At 48.1% G+C, this 15,542-nt stretch overlaps 1 protein-coding gene across 1 annotated transcript in view; it reads right to left on the bottom strand.

Moving 5' to 3' along the window:
- Positions 1–15,542, bottom strand: part of LOC140421027 (ATP-binding cassette sub-family C member 5-like) — a 347,909-nt gene that overhangs the window by 67,012 nt on the left and 265,355 nt on the right. Inside the window, exons 20-22 of the mRNA XM_072505322.1 lie at positions 8,868–9,021; positions 8,213–8,341; positions 1,082–1,268 (exon numbers count right to left, since the gene is read on the bottom strand). Of these exons, the coding sequence (XP_072361423.1) occupies positions 1,082–1,268; positions 8,213–8,341; positions 8,868–9,021 (470 nt within the window). The remainder of the gene's footprint in view (positions 1–1,081; positions 1,269–8,212; positions 8,342–8,867; positions 9,022–15,542) is intronic.

The raw sequence follows: 15,542 nt of genomic DNA, 5'->3' as shown, positions 1-15,542 counted from the left end.
CAATCCCCAAACTCGACTTCTCCCCTGGGAGGAGGTTAATCACCATGCAAACCCCGGCAAGGTTGTGGTGAATGTATTTCACCTAATGCATGAGCTGCCTGTACTGTCTGTATAATGATGTGACCCATGACCTGGAAGTGATGATACTGGCTACTTCCAGGTACTGTACTGGAACCCCGGTGAGCTCCACCTCTGGCTCCGCCCTCACCAGGGCCATATATAGTCCGGCCACCTGTGGGTGGCACTCATTTGTACAGCTGACTCTGGCAGGAGAGTTCATGGATATGTTCGCTCGTTCTCACAGTGAATTGACGGTATAACAAAGGTATATGAAAAAAAAGAGGGGAAAATTAGATGGGGCTGCTATGAGGATGTCAAAGGCTTGAGAGCTGAATGCATCTCTATGGAGCCAGAAGGAGTACCACTGTCCCTGCTGGCTCACAAAGAGTCCACATTTTTTCCCCAACTTACCTTGGCCTTTCCTGAACACTCCACAGATTCTCACCATGTAAACCTAGAAGCCTTACTCTGCATCATGGGATACTATACTATTCACTAATAACGTCAGAAATGGATATTAATCCCTTTTTCTTTCCTATCCTGAAGGCAGTGTCTTAAGCTTGAGTCCTTTTCAGGGAAACACTCTTCGATGTCTCACCCAAATTGTCAATATTTGTAAGTGAGCTTAGTGAATGCTGAGCACTCGCAGATGAAAGGAAAGGTATTCACAGGTGAACCTGATGCTGACCTCAACAGTTAGACACCCACTTTCCATGATGGGCTAATGTATGGAAATCAAAAGTGGGAGCCCTGGCTAATTTTTCCTCCTCCACAACTCAGAGCACAAAGGACAAGAGTAGTATCTTTTCAAATACCCTGGTTGAAATTTTACTTGTTCATTATAAATTAAGCATAATCAGTAACTGTTTTATAAAATTACAGCTTTCAGGGAATGAGCTAAATGTTTGAACATAATTATGGGGGCTACCTTCTAACTTTGCTGACCAGCTTCCATTTTGTTACTCATTTATAGGTAAATATTATTAATGGTATGGAACTGGATTTTTAAATTTGAAGTTACCTGGACTGCGTGGGAGATGGCAAGGCCTGCATAAGCTGGTGAAATTCTTCCATGCATGAAAACCATCATAGCTGACACTACAGTGATGAGTATGATGCTTATGAGATCAAGGCGAACTGCCAACCATCGCATGCCGCAGCTGAATAGGAAATGTGGACCTTGATTGCAATCTAGTAGCTCTTGATACCTAAGAAATCATGGCACCAATAGAGTTAAGTGGCAATAATCTGATTTCTGAAAAGCTTTGTGTATAGCTTAAATGGTTATGCACAATTTTCTACCACCAGATGTCAGCAGTGTTGTGTCAACACTATTATTTACAACTACTCTCATGTTATTTCTTCACACAAAAGCAGATATTACAAATTAGCTGGCAAATGTGGCCCAAAATAATGACACATGTTTTGATTATATTTGTCTTATTCGAGCTACAAAAACAGATAGAGACTGCTCTGACCTCAGAGAACATAATTTATTCTAAACTCATTTTCGTTCAGTACAGAAAATGGCATCAAAATAATGATTTTACATTGGATATTTTGCAGATATACAGATATGCATGGTAGCAGAGTGGTTAGCACTGTTGCTTCACAGCTCCTGGGTCCCAGGTTGGATTCCCGGCTTGGGTCACTGTCTGTGCGGAGTCTGCACGTTCTCCCCGTGTCTGCGTGGGTTTCCACCGGGTTTCCTTCCACCTGTTTAATACAGGTTTATCATAACTTCCTATTGGTGCTCTGTGTCCCTATTTATAAAGCCTAGGAGCCAGTGTTCTGTATTAAGTGCTTTCTCAGCCAGCCCCACCACCTTCAATAATTTGTGCACAGAAAATATCCCTTAACATTAAAGTCACAAAGTATTCAGTGAAATATAATAGTGGCCTTGGGAAAATTGCACAATTCCTATGTTCACCTGAACCATGAAAAACACCAGGATAGTTAAATAACTTATTTCAAAATTTGACCTGGATCTGGAGAAACAATTTTAAATTGTACAACACAAGAGTAAATACTGTTGTTTAAAGGTCTGTTTCTGGTGGTTGTGATCGCTGGAAACTTTTCAGATAATGGATTGCGTATCATAAAACGTTGGCCTCAATACATTAAGGCCAACACTGATATAATTTCCTCTCTATCTATAATAATACACTAAAATTAAATATCTACCCACAAATCCTAACTTGCAGTTATCCTGTTTTGTCACAAGTGTCAATTTCTTTCGCTTTATAATGTTTTGCTACATCCACATTTGCTTTTAAAAATATGTTTTATTGAAATTTTTTCGATCAAAATTTTTTCCCCCTTACAGAACAAACATAACAGTAAAGAAAGTTTAACAATAAACAAACGGCTAATCAACATGGTAATCTAATCATTTAACATGAACTAAAACTTCCACCCCCCCCCCCCCCCCCCCCCCGGGTTGCTGCTGCTGGTCATCTGTCTTCCCTCTAACGTTCCTCTAGGTAGTCGAGGAATGGCTACCACCGCCTGGTGAACCCTTGAGCCGATCCTCTCAGGGCAAACTTTATCCGCTCCAGTTTTATGAACCCCGCCATATCGTTTACCCAGGCCTCCAGTCCGGGGGGTTTCGCCTCCTTCCATATGAGTAGAATCCTACGCCGGGCTACTAGGGACGCAAAGGCCACAACGTCGGCCTCTTTCGCCTCCTGCACTCCCGGCTCATCCGCAACTCCAAATAGAGCTAGCCCCCAGCCTGGTTTGACCCGGGCCTTCACCACCTTAGAAATCACTCCCGTCACTCCCTTCCAATACCCCTCCAGTGCCGGGCACGACCAAAACATATGTGCGTGGTTTGCCGGGCTTCCGCCGCACCTCCCACACTTGTCCTCCACTCCAAAGAACCTGCTCAGTCTTGCTCCCGTTATATGTGCTCTATGTAGCACCTTGAATTGAATCAGGCTAAGCCTGGCGCATGAGGAAGAGGAATTTACCCTGCTTAGGGCATCAGCCCACATACCCTCCTCTATCTCCTCCCCTAGCTCTTCTTCCCACTTTCCTTTTAGTTTGCCCACCAACTCCTCCCCCTCTTCCCTCATCTCTCGGTATATCTCTGACACCTTGCCCTCTCCGACCCACACCCCCGAAAGCACTCTGTCCTGAATCCCCTGTACCGGGAGCAGCGGAAATTCCCTCACCTGTTGTCTAGTGAATGCCCTCACCTGCATATATCGAAGGAAGTTTCCCCGGGGCAACTTATACTTTTCCTCCAATGCTCCCAAGCTTGCAAACGTCCCATCTATAAATAAATCTCCCACCTTCCTAATTCCCAACTGGTGCCAGCTCTGAAATCCTCCATCCATTCTTCCTGGGGCAAACCTATGGTTGTTCCTGATTGGGGACCCCACCAGGGCTCCCCGCACACCTCTGTTGCTTCCATTGTCCCCAGATATTCAATGTTGCCGTCACCACCGGGTTCGTGGTAAACCTTTTTGGTGAGAACGGTAGCGGCGCCGTCACCAGCGCCTCTAAGCTCGTCCCTTTACAGGACTTTCTCTCCAGTCTTTTCCACGCCGCTCCCTCTCCCTCCATCATCCATTTACGAATCATCGCCACATTGGCGGCCCAATAGTAGTCGCCCAAATTCGGTAGCGCCAATCCTCCTCTGTCCCTGCTACGTTGTAGGAACCCCCTCCTTACCCTCGGGACTTTCCCTGCCCACACGAAGCTCGTGATGCTCCTGTCTATTTTTTTGAAAAAGGTTTTAGTGATTAGTATAGGGAGACATTGAAATACAAATAAGAACCTCGGGAGGACCATCATCTTAATTGCCTGCACTCTTCCCGCCAACGACAGAGGCTGCATGTACCACCTCTTGAAGTCCTCCTCCATTTGTTCTACCAGTCGTGTCAGATTAAGTCTGTGCAAGGTTCCCCAGCACCTAGCGATCTGAATCCCCAGGTATCGGAAGTTTCTTTCCACTTTCCTTAGAGGCAGGCCTTCTATCTCTCTACTCTGGTCCCCTGGGTGTATCACAAATAGTTCACTCTTCCCCATGTTGAGCCTATATCCCGAGAAATCTCCGAACTCCCTCAACATCCGCATAACCTCTATCATCCCCCCCGCTGGGTCCGACACATACAACAGTAGGTCATCCGCGTATAACGAGACTCGGTGTTCTTCTCCCCCTCTAATCACCCCTCTCCATTTCCTGGAGTCTCTCAACGCCATGGCCAGAGGTTCAATTGCCAACGCGAACAACAGTGGAGACAGCTGGCATCCCTGTCTTGTTCCCCTATATAATCGGAAATACTCCGATCTTTGCCGACCCGTGACTACACTTGCCGTTGGGGCTCCATAAAGAAGTTTGACCCAGCTAATAAACCCGTTCCTGAACCCAAACCTCCTTAACACCTCCCATAAATACTCCCACTCCACCCTATCAAATGCCTTCTCTGCATCCATTGCCGCCACTATCCCTGCCTCCCCCTCCACTGGGGGCATCATTATCACCCCTAATAGTCGTCGCACGTTAACATTCAATTGTCTCCCTTTTACGAACCCTGTCTGGTCCTCGTGCACCACCCCCGGGACACAGTCCTCTATCCTCGATGCCAGTACCTTTGCCAGCAATTTGGCGTCCACATTCAATAATGAAATAGGTCTATAGGACCCGCACTGCAACGGATCTTTATCCCTCTTCAAAATTAGCGATATCGTCGCCTCCGACATTGTCGGGGGTAAAGTCCCTCCTTCCCTGGCCTCATTGAACGTCCTCACCAACAACGGGGCCAACAAGTCCACATATTTTCTATAAAATTCCACCGGGAACCCATCTGGTCCCGGAGCCTTCCCTGCTTGCATGTTCCCCAGCCCCTTAATAACCTCGTCCACCCCAATCGGTGCCCCCAGGCCTTCCACCTCCTGCTCCTCCACCCTCGGGAACCTCAATTGATCCAGGAACTGCCGCATCCCCTCCTCTCCCTCTGGGGGTTGGGACCTATACAGTCCCTCATAAAAGGTCTTGAACACCTCATTTATCTTCCCTGCTCTTCGCACCGTGGCTCCCTTTTCGTCTCTAATTCCCCCTATCTCCCTCGCCGCTGTCCTCTTTCGCAACTGATGAGCCAGCAGGCGACTAGCCTTTTCCCCATATTCATACCTCCTCCCCTGTGCCTTCCTCCACAGCACCTCCGCCTTTCTGGTGGTCAGGAGGTCAAACTCCGTCTGGAGTCGTCTCCTCTCCCTGTACAGTCCCTCCTCCGGGGTCTCTGCAAATTCCCTATCCACCCTTAAAATCTCCCCCAGTAATCTTTCCCTTTCCTTGGCCTCTGTTTTCCCTTTGTGGGCCCCAATGGAGATCAGCTCTCCTCTGACCACCGCTTTTAGTGCTTCCCATACCACTCCCACACGGACCTCCCCGTCGTCATTGACCTCCAGGTATCTCTCAATACACCCCCGCACTCTTCCACACACTCCCTCGTCCGCCATCAATCCCACATCTAATCGCCAGAGTGCTCTCTGCTCCCTTTCCTCTCCTAGTTCCAGGTCCACCCAGTGTGGGGCATGGTCCGAAACCGCTATGGCTGAATACTCAGCTTCTTCCACCCTTGAGATCAACGACCTTCCCAAAACAATAAAATCTATCCGGGAGTACACTTTCTGGACATGGGAGAAGAAGGAGAACTCCCTGGCCCTCGGTCTAAGAAATCGCCATGGATCCACTCCCCCCATTTGGTCCATAAACCCCTTGAGCACCTTGGCCGCTGCCGGCCTTCTTCCGGTCTTTGAGCTGGATCTATCTAGCCCTGGGTCCAGCACGGTATTGAAGTCCCCTCCCAATATCAAGTTTCCTACCTCCAGGTCCGGTATACGACCCAGCATCCGTCTCATAAATCCCGCATCGTCCCAATTCGGGGCATATACATTAACCAACACGACCTCCATTCCCTCCAGCCTGCCACTCACCATTACATATCTACCTCCGCTATCTGCTACGATGTTCTTTGCTTCAAATGCTACCCGTTTCCCCACCAATATGGCCACCCCTCTATTCTTTGCATCTAGTCCTGAGTGGAACACCTGTCCCACCCATCCTTTCCTTAACCTAACTTGGCCCGCCACCTTCAGGTGCGTCTCTTGGAGCATAGCCACGTTAGCCCTTAGTCCTTTCAAATGCGCGAGCACTCGGGCCCTTTTAATCGGTCCGTTCAGGCCTCTCACGTTCCACGTGATCAGCCTCACTAGGGGGCTACCTGCCCCCCTCCCGTGTCGACTAGCCATCACCTTCTCTAGGCCAGTCCCATATCCCGCCTCCGCGCTCCCACTCGCTCCCCAGGCGTCGCATTCCATCCCCGTCCACCCACTCTTTAGCCATTTCCTTCTTGATTTCCGCAGCAGCAACCCAGTTGTTCCCCCCCCCCCCCCACCCGCCAGATCCCTTTCTAGCGTGATTGCTCCCCCATATTACTTCCGCAAGTCAGCTGACTTCAACTGACCCCGGCTACTCCTGCTCACTCCTTGACCCCCCCGTGTGGGGAACTCCCATCCGCCTTGCGCCTGTCTTCCCGCCATAATCTTTCTGGCGCGGGAATATCCCTTTATCTGACCCGCCTCTTGTGGCGCAGCTCCCTTTCCTCTCCCCCTCCCATTCCTCATTCTCCGCCTATGTCCCTTCTTTCCCCCCTCACCGGCGCCCACATTTCCTAGTGTCTCCCCCCATCCCAATTTACTTCTCTATTTACATCAACCATAACAATAACAATAACATTCCCTGCAGTATCAGTCCCTCAGTTCCGATCCAATTTCTCCTCTTTAATAAAGGTCCATGCTTCTTCCGCCGTATCGAAATAATGGTGTCTCTCCTGGTACGTGACCCATAGTCGTGCCGGCTGCAGCATCCCGAACTTCACCTTTTTGTGTAACACCTCCTTGGCTCGGTTAAAACTCGGCCTCCTTCTCGCCACCTCCGCACTCCAATCCTGGTACACCCGTACCACTGCATTCTCCCATCTGCTACTCCGCACCTTTTTAGCCAATCTCAGAACCTCTTCTCTATCTTTAAGGCGGTGAAATCGCACGATTGTCACCCTGGGTGGTTCTCCCGCTTTTGGTCTTCTCGCCGGGATCCGATGTGCCCACTCCACCTCCAAGGGGCCCGCAGGGGCCTCAGCACCCATCAATGAGCTTAGCATCGTACTTACATAAGCTCCACAGTCTGCTCCTTCCACTCCCTCAGGGAGACCCAGTATCCGAAGGTTCTTCCTTCGCGCTCTGTTTTCTAGGGCCTCGATCCTTTCAATACACTTTTTATGGAGTGCCTCGTGCGTCTGTGTTTTGACCGCCAGGCCCAGGATCTCGTCCTCATTATCCGTCACCTTCTGCTCCACCACGCGGAGCTCTGTCTCCTGGGTCCTTTGTGCCTCCTTGAGCCCCTCAATTGCCTGTAGCATTGGGGTCAGCACCTCCCTCTTTAGTAGCTCCACACACCGTCTCAAAAATTTGTCTTGCTCGGGCCCCCATGTCGCCTGAGCTTTCTCCGCCGCCATCTTGTGTCTTCTCCCTTTCTGTCCCTTTCGTCGACAATTCCTCGCGCTGCAGCCGCCGCCGCCGATATTTTCCTCCTTCGTTGGGGGGGGGGACTCCCTACTCACTCACCCCACACCGGGTTGCGTCGCCCAAAAATTTCCCGTTGGGGCTCTTAAAAGAGCCCGAAGGTCCGTCGGAGCTGGAGCCGCCGAAACGTGCGGCTAGCAAGGCATCGCCGCAACCGGAAGTCTGCTACATCCACATTTGTAACAGAAACTACTTATGCAAACTTATCCCACGGTTCTTATTCTCTCTGACCAACTCTACATCTCTTTCTTCCCACGTTGCTTTAAATTTTGTGATGTTACTATAAATAACAATATGTAATCAAAGTATGATGGGGAAAAGTGCACAATGTAAGATTTTAAACCGGGGATGAAACCTAGCACTGTGCATTGGTCCAATTATTCTCCCACACTCTAATTCACCTTACCGATAGACTATATTTGGCCTCAACTCCTCATGTGCAAACCACAAAAGACTGCCATGCTTAAGATATAATTTAAATTTTATCTTTTACATTCATGAATTATGTTTTGCTGAGTTTTATTTATTTTGTTTCGGTCAAAAAGTATTTGCTACTTACTTTAGCAGGAACTCACTTTCCTTGTCATAAGCATGGATGGTGGCCAAACCCTGGACGCTGGAGGTGATATGAGATGTAAACGGTGACTGGCTGATACTGTCCATACGCTTAAGCTCACGAACTAACACCCTGCCAAGAGGTATAGAATTCAGATTACCACCAATTAGTCACTTCCTTTCCAATCTCTCTTTTTGCTCATGCCCCACAACAGAAATGTACTGACGTACATATCCAAAACTACTGGTGGCCCTCTATTATTTCATTGTAGATGCCATCTGTGAGTCTAGATTGTGAATATGCAACTATGCTTCACAATCAAGTCTACTTACACAGGCACTTTTCAGCAGCATGGAAATGATGTCTGATTTTTCTTTTTGCTAACTCAGCAACAATAAAGCTAGTTGTGAAGCTGCAGCACTGACTGGGTTGAAAGTAACTAAATTACCCCATAATATGTGTAAAATCGGGCACCATCATAGTCTGTAAAGCAAAGATTAAATGAGATTGCATCCCATCAATACTTCCATAGTAGTAAATAGTGATTCTGTTTGGTAGGCTAGGAACTCAGGCTCACGCCTGACTCCTTGAAGAAATCAGTCTCCTCTCTGCATTAATATTAGATTTATTGATAGAAAATGAGCCAAGGGGACATTACCTTGAGATTCTGTTGACGATCATGAAGATAATACTGAGTGGTACCACAGAAATAAGGAACCACGGGAAGACTGAGCTGACGACACCAAGGCAGAACAATATAAGAATGATATTCTGGATCAACATCTCAGTCTGAGTGGTCAGTCGCACATCCACTGAAAAGAGAGAAGATACAATGTTTGGGGCTGAACTGCATAATTTTTCCTTACAACTGATTTGTACATGGCTGGAGATAGCGGAGGTTGTCAGCAACAGGTGTAATGCCAAGGATAACATTATCATAAAAGGTTTGATGACCTCAATAGATCTGGAAAGATGTCATATCACTCGCAAGTTTCAGTCATGTCACGCCGACATCCATAGCATTTCCCGCCACAGCACTCCTTTGACTGACACACCTTGCAGTTCCGTACATTCCATTCTCAACAACCATTTCTTCAAATCTGTGTGAATTATCAGACTCAGTCTATTTCCCTCCGGCACCAATCCCTCACAGGTATCCTCCTCAAATATTCTCATTCCATCCTCAACATGTTCCACTTCTCACACTCAGAACTCTGCTTTCTCTCATTGCAGAAGAGAGCACAGCTCCTGGGAGAAGCAGAGAACCAGAATGGACAGGCACTCACAGCACCATGACCAACAGGAGGAGAAAGCCTGGCGTTCGGCAAGTGACACACATATTGGGGGTCAACAATGGAGAGAACCTAGATGTAGACAGCATTTGTTGATGCGCTGTCAATTAGCATTTAACAATTACATATTGAATTAATGCCCACAATAACTGAACTATCATGATATGCACTAGACTGGGTTTGTATCCTTTTTCACTATCAGCACTTACCCATGTCACTCATCTCTCACAGGTCCTCTCTGGGTGGCAGGGAAGCTGATGAGGGACCAACCCGAGGGGTCCCTAGAAGAGGGCAAGCCCTGTGAGGATATACCATCACATGGCTCCTGTGCAGCATCCACCAGTGCAGATACACACCTCAGTGGGTTCTGCATTTGAAATAAATTGGGTGGCACATGGTGAGGAATATATCACTCGTGTGTAGGAGCAAGTGCTGGAGACAGGGACAGCAGTGGAGAGTTCCCTTTGGAGGGAGCAGGACATTCTAAGTTTTGATGGACCTGGATGTTGAGCCTTGAAAGTCATCCATAAATGGAAACATAAATGCAACAGGAAATGCATGCTTCTGTCAGTATTTCCAGATGCACTGTTCATCCGTAGAGGGAACTTGGGCAAGTCCATCTCTAGCATGTTTCATGTTGCCTCAGGCACCTGCATTGATGATCACCTACATGGGAAGAGAGGTTACCTGCATGAGTAATCAGTTGCGACAGACCAATGGCCTGCATATTCTATCTGTCCCAATACACAGGATGGAACAATGCCTCACATTGGGTGGTCAATGTTTCACTGACATGCAAAATCTTCTTAGCTCAGCTCTTGCACCCCTTTAGACAGAGCCACACAAGCTGCCTTCCGCCCTGATGACCAAATCCTCCCTTTCACACATTCAAATGGGGCAATCTTTGGGAGAGTATTTGCCATGGGCACTTCAGGCCTCAGAGCAGAGGAACAAGCAACCTGCCTTCGGCTGAGCTGGAGCCACAGTGATAGCACCATGTGGAAGAGGAAGCAAATCTGAAAGAGTACTAGTTGCACAAATAGATTCAACTGGTTCTTATAATAATGTTAATGTAAAATTAATGAATTTATTTCAATTGTGAAATACTTTATTTGAATTCCTCATTCTCCTGTTGCATTCCCATCATCCTGGACAATAGCCTTCAGGTGAATGGTACAATCCGCCTTTTTGAGTAGGAAAGGGGTGACTATAATGGTTGGCTGGCTGACTTGGAAAGGTGTATTGGAGGGTCTTGGAGGGGTGAATGTAGCAAAGCACGGTTCTTGATGAAAATCTCAGGTGGCTGCCTGGATGAGTCCCTCACAGGTTTCTCTGCAGACAGATATGTTTTAAAAAGAACAACGCACAACAATCTTGTAGGGGCATATTGAAGGGTGCCTTCTGATATGTCCAGGCACCTGAACTGCATTTGGAGCAACCCACTGCTTACTCTATTCATGCCCTGATGTTGGCTCCTGTTATATGTCTCCTGTGACTCAATGGTAGTGTTCCTCAAAGGAGTTAGCAGCCAAGTATTCACCAGGTAGTCCTCGTCTCCCAGCAGCCATTGTTGACGCCGTTTGGTGAAGAGAACAGATGTGACCAGTGAAAAATGAAGGAGGCATGGTAGTTCTGTGGATATCCGGGGCTGGATTCTCCGCAGTCCCGTGCCAAAATCATGTTTGCGCGGGGGCGGAGAATCCAATTTCACGCCGGAATCAGGCCCGCCGATTCTCCGGGACCCGAGAATCGGCGTGTTCGCGGAGTACTCCGCGCAGCAGGGGGTCCATTGCCAGAGGCCCGCCCAGCGATCCTCCGCTCCCGACCGGCCGAGTTCCCGACGAACTAGGTTCTAACCACCTATCACTATTCGGAAAGCCCGCGTGAGTCCGCGGCTGCCCTGGTTGGTGGGGGGGGGAAGAGACAGATCGGACATCCGGGGGGGTGGGGGGGGGGGCTTATAGGCAGCATGGGGACAGATCGGCAGGGTTGGATCTTCGGGCGCGCGGCCAATCGGGAGGGGGGGGTCCACATTTTTCATCTGCCTTCGCGGTCCGAGTCCGCCATAGTGCTCGGCCCGGCCGCCAGCGTTTTTACGCCGGCGTGGGAACACAGTCCCATTTTGGGAGAATCCAACCCCTCACGTAAGAATGTATGATGACCCAACAATAGTCACCTCTTAACTCAACATGAGGAACACTCATTGCTGATCTGAGGGCGGCTTGATTGCCACATGCACACAATCAATCACTCCCTGGGTCTGTGGAAATCCAGCCAATGCAGAAAAGATGACAGCCCTTGGATTTGAGTGGCCTTGTCACTGGCAAAGTTAATATAATTGGTAGCCTTTGCAAACAAAGTATAGGTAACCTGGGTGATGCACTTTGGGCAGCAGACTGTGATATCCTGGTGATGTTTCCAGCAGATTTCTGAAAAATGTTAGGGGCAAAGAAAATCAGGGCAATGTGTGACGAGGGCAATGTTTGACAACCTGGCCATCTTGGGAGGAGACTGCAAAAGTCAACAGCCACCTGCTATGAGAGGTTGAGCTTTCTCAGGTACTGTGCTCTAACATGTTCAGGAAATCACCCTTGGCCTTTTTACCCTGTGATTGGGAGGGGCGGGGAGGATTTGCCTCCTTTGAGCTGGAGCTCTCTATCCACCCTCGAGTGGATTAGCATGTGGCTGCGCAGAAAAGGCAACTGCTACTGATGGTGCTGGTGATTCAGGTTCCCATGCTGCAGAGAACGCTGATAGCAAGGGAACTGAGAAGCAGGCACTTGAAAGTAACTTCAAAAAGTTGCAACTGACTTCCAGTGGCAGCTATGTGGTGATCAGTTGCATAAGCGGTGGTGCCAGGCAGGGTACTTTATTTTAGGCCCTTTTTGCCCAGTTTTTGGATGATGTTTGTGGGTAATTTGATTAGTTCAATGGGATAAGGTTCCAACATCAAAGTAATGCCCAAGATGTATAATACAAGGCATCGGTCGGGAAAGACAGACTCAGAAACCCCTCGAGTCTCGTTGGTGAAGAAAATGATAGAGGCTCCTGTTGTGACTTTGGCCTCTCAGTGAATGTCCGAGATACAAGCTTCTTGGTGGGTGAATTCAAGAAGCAGCAGCAGGCAGTTGCTGAGCTCCTTGATAAGGCAATGGAAGGGGCTCTAGTCCCCATCCGTGCGGCCTTGGAGAAGATGGATCGGAAGGTAAAGGAGCAAAGCACAGTGATACAGAAGGTGGAGGTGGCACTCTCGGACCAGAGTGACTGGATTGTCCCCCTGGAGGGGGAGGTGGCTTTGCTGGCTAAAGGGCACAAAGCAGTGAAGGCCAAAGTAGACGATCTGGAAAACCATTCTAGATTGCAAAATGTAAGAGTCGTTGGACTGTCAGAGGGTCTGGAGAGCTGAAATCCTACGGACTGTACGTCCAAGATGTTTGGGAAGATGGGAGGGGGGGATTTCCATCCCCTCTCAAGTTGGACTCAGTCTAGCCTGCTGAGGCAGAAGCCCCGATTTGGGGAACCACCATGGATGATCATCGTCAGGTTTTACAGATACCAAGATAATGAACAAGATAATGGACGAAAGACCATCGAGACTATAGATGGGAGGATCACGTTGTCAGGATATGGGAGCAGACCTGGCGGGAAGACATGCGCTGTTGATACAAGATGCTGCTTTGTCCATTGTAACTCAGTGTTTTTTTGTCCATTGTAACTCAGAGTAGCCAATTATTTTTTTCTTTTTCCAATTAAGGGGCAATTTAGCATGGCCAATCCAACTAACTAGCACATCTTTGGGTTGTGGGGGTGAAACCCACGCAGCCATGGGAAGAATGTGCACCTCCACACAGACAGTGACCCAGGGCCAGGATTCGAACCCGGGTTCTCAGCGGCGCAGTGGTTAGCACTGAGACTGCGCCGCTGAGGACCCGGGTTCGAATGCTGCCCCCGTAACTCAGTGTTAAAGGTCATAGCTGTAGTGTAAACACAAGAGAATAACTATTGTATAAGTGTATGAATATTGTTTGGGTAACTGTATTAAAGTAGTAAATCATGTAAAATTTGTGAGTAGTAAATGTAAATGAACTATTATCCGTATAACAGTATCAGAATGATGTATTGTAGTTGATCGAGAAACTTATACTCCATCTTGTCAGTTAGCTCAGTTGGCTGAACGGTTGGCTCGTGATGTGCAGTGACATCAAAGGCGCGGGTTCAATTCCTGCACTGGCTGAGGTTATGTATGAAGGCCCAGCCTTCTCAACCTTGCCCCTTGCCTCAGGTTAAATCACCACCAGTCAGCTCTCAAAGGGGAAAGCAGCCTCTTGGACTCCAGCGGCATTTACATTTACTCCATCTTGTATGGGTACAGCTTAACTGCAAATTCTTGAATAAAACCGGTGAACAAGAAAAACAGAAACTACTGGACAATCTCAGCAGGTCTGGCAGCATCTGTCAGCCCTGACAAAGCTAACGTTTCAGTTCTGGATGACTCTTTGTCAAAGCTAGAGAGAACTGGGAATGGGGTCAGATTTACACTGTAGTAGGGTGGTGTGGAGCGGTGTGGCTGGATGGAAGAAACCTGAGCCTCATTTGGTCTCTTCAGCGTTGATGGGTACTGATTCCCTCCCTTTCATGCATCAAAGCTCTTTGCGCGATCTGACGCAATACCTTTCTCTGCCAGCCTGTTCAAAAAATGAAAAAAGCCAAATATTTTTGATTATTGTTTCAGACAGAACATAATCTTTGATAAGGCTAGACTGGTTAAGCCAACTATTCATCTCCTCCAAAGTGGGACAGGGTGGGGGCAGACTACTGATGAGGGTGCAAGTAGGGGTCCTGTCGGACTTCCTTGCGGATAGGATATGGCTGATTTTGGTGGACTCAGGGGGGAGATTTGTGATAGTGAGTGGGGTTTTGCTGGGCGCTCCAGTGGTTTCAGTGAATGTATATGCGCCGAACTGGGACGACACGAGCTTCATTTAGAAGGTGCCGGGGGGGCGGGGGGGGAGGGGGGCTTTAATTGTGTGTTAGACTCTAGGCTGAATAGGTCGAGCCCAAAATCCTTTACAGCATCAGGGTGGCAAAGGAGCAATAATAATAATAATCTTTATTCATGTCACAAGTAGCTGCCAGTGTTCATGGAACAGATTGGGATGGGGGGGTGGAGGAGGAGACCTGTGGCAGTTTAGATACTTGAGCGAGAAAGAGTTTACCTTCTTAGTGGAATTTTTTGAGGACATTAACAGTGCGGTAGATAACGGGGAGCCAATGGATGTGGTATATCTGGATTTCCAGAAAGCCTTTGACAAGGTGCCACACAAAAGGTTGCTGCATAAGATAAAGATGCATGGCATTAAGGGGAAAGTAGTAGCATGGATAGAGGATTGGTTAATTAATAGAAAGCAAAGAGTGGGGATTAATGGGTGTTTCTCTGGTTGGCAATCAGTAGCTAGTGGTGTCCTTCAGGGATCAGTGTTGGGCCCACAACTGTTCACAATTTACATAGATGATTTGGAGTTGGGGACCAAGGGCAATGTGTCCAAGTTTGCAGGCGACACTAAGATAAGTGGTAAAGCAAAAAGTGCAGAGGATACTGGAAGTCTGCAGAGGGATTTGGATAGGCTAAGTGAATGGGCTAGGGTCTGGCAGATGGAATATAATGTTGACAAATGTGAGGTTATCCATTTTGGTAGGAATAACAGCAAAAGGGATTATTATTTAAATGATAAAATATTAAAACATGCTGCTGTGCAGAGAGACCTGGGTGTGCTAGTGCATGAGTCGCAAAAAGTCGGTTTACAGGTGCAACAGGTGATTAAGAAGGCAAATGGAATTTTGTCCTTCATTGCTAGAGGGATGGAGTTTAAGACGAGGGAGGTTCTGCTGCAATTGTATAAGGTGTTAGTGAGGCCACACCTGGAGTATTGTGTTCAGTTTTGGTTTCCTTACTTGAGAAAGGACGTACTGGCATTGGAGGGTGTGCAGAGGAGATTCACTAGGTTAATCCCAGAGCTGAAGGGGTTGGATTACGAGGAGAG

This window comes from Scyliorhinus torazame, chromosome 5, assembly GCF_047496885.1.
Source record: "Scyliorhinus torazame isolate Kashiwa2021f chromosome 5, sScyTor2.1, whole genome shotgun sequence".
Taxonomy (NCBI): Eukaryota; Metazoa; Chordata; class Chondrichthyes; order Carcharhiniformes; family Scyliorhinidae; genus Scyliorhinus; species Scyliorhinus torazame.
The sequence above is the reverse complement of the archived record's forward strand: the minus strand, read 5'-3'. Positions and strand labels throughout refer to the sequence as shown.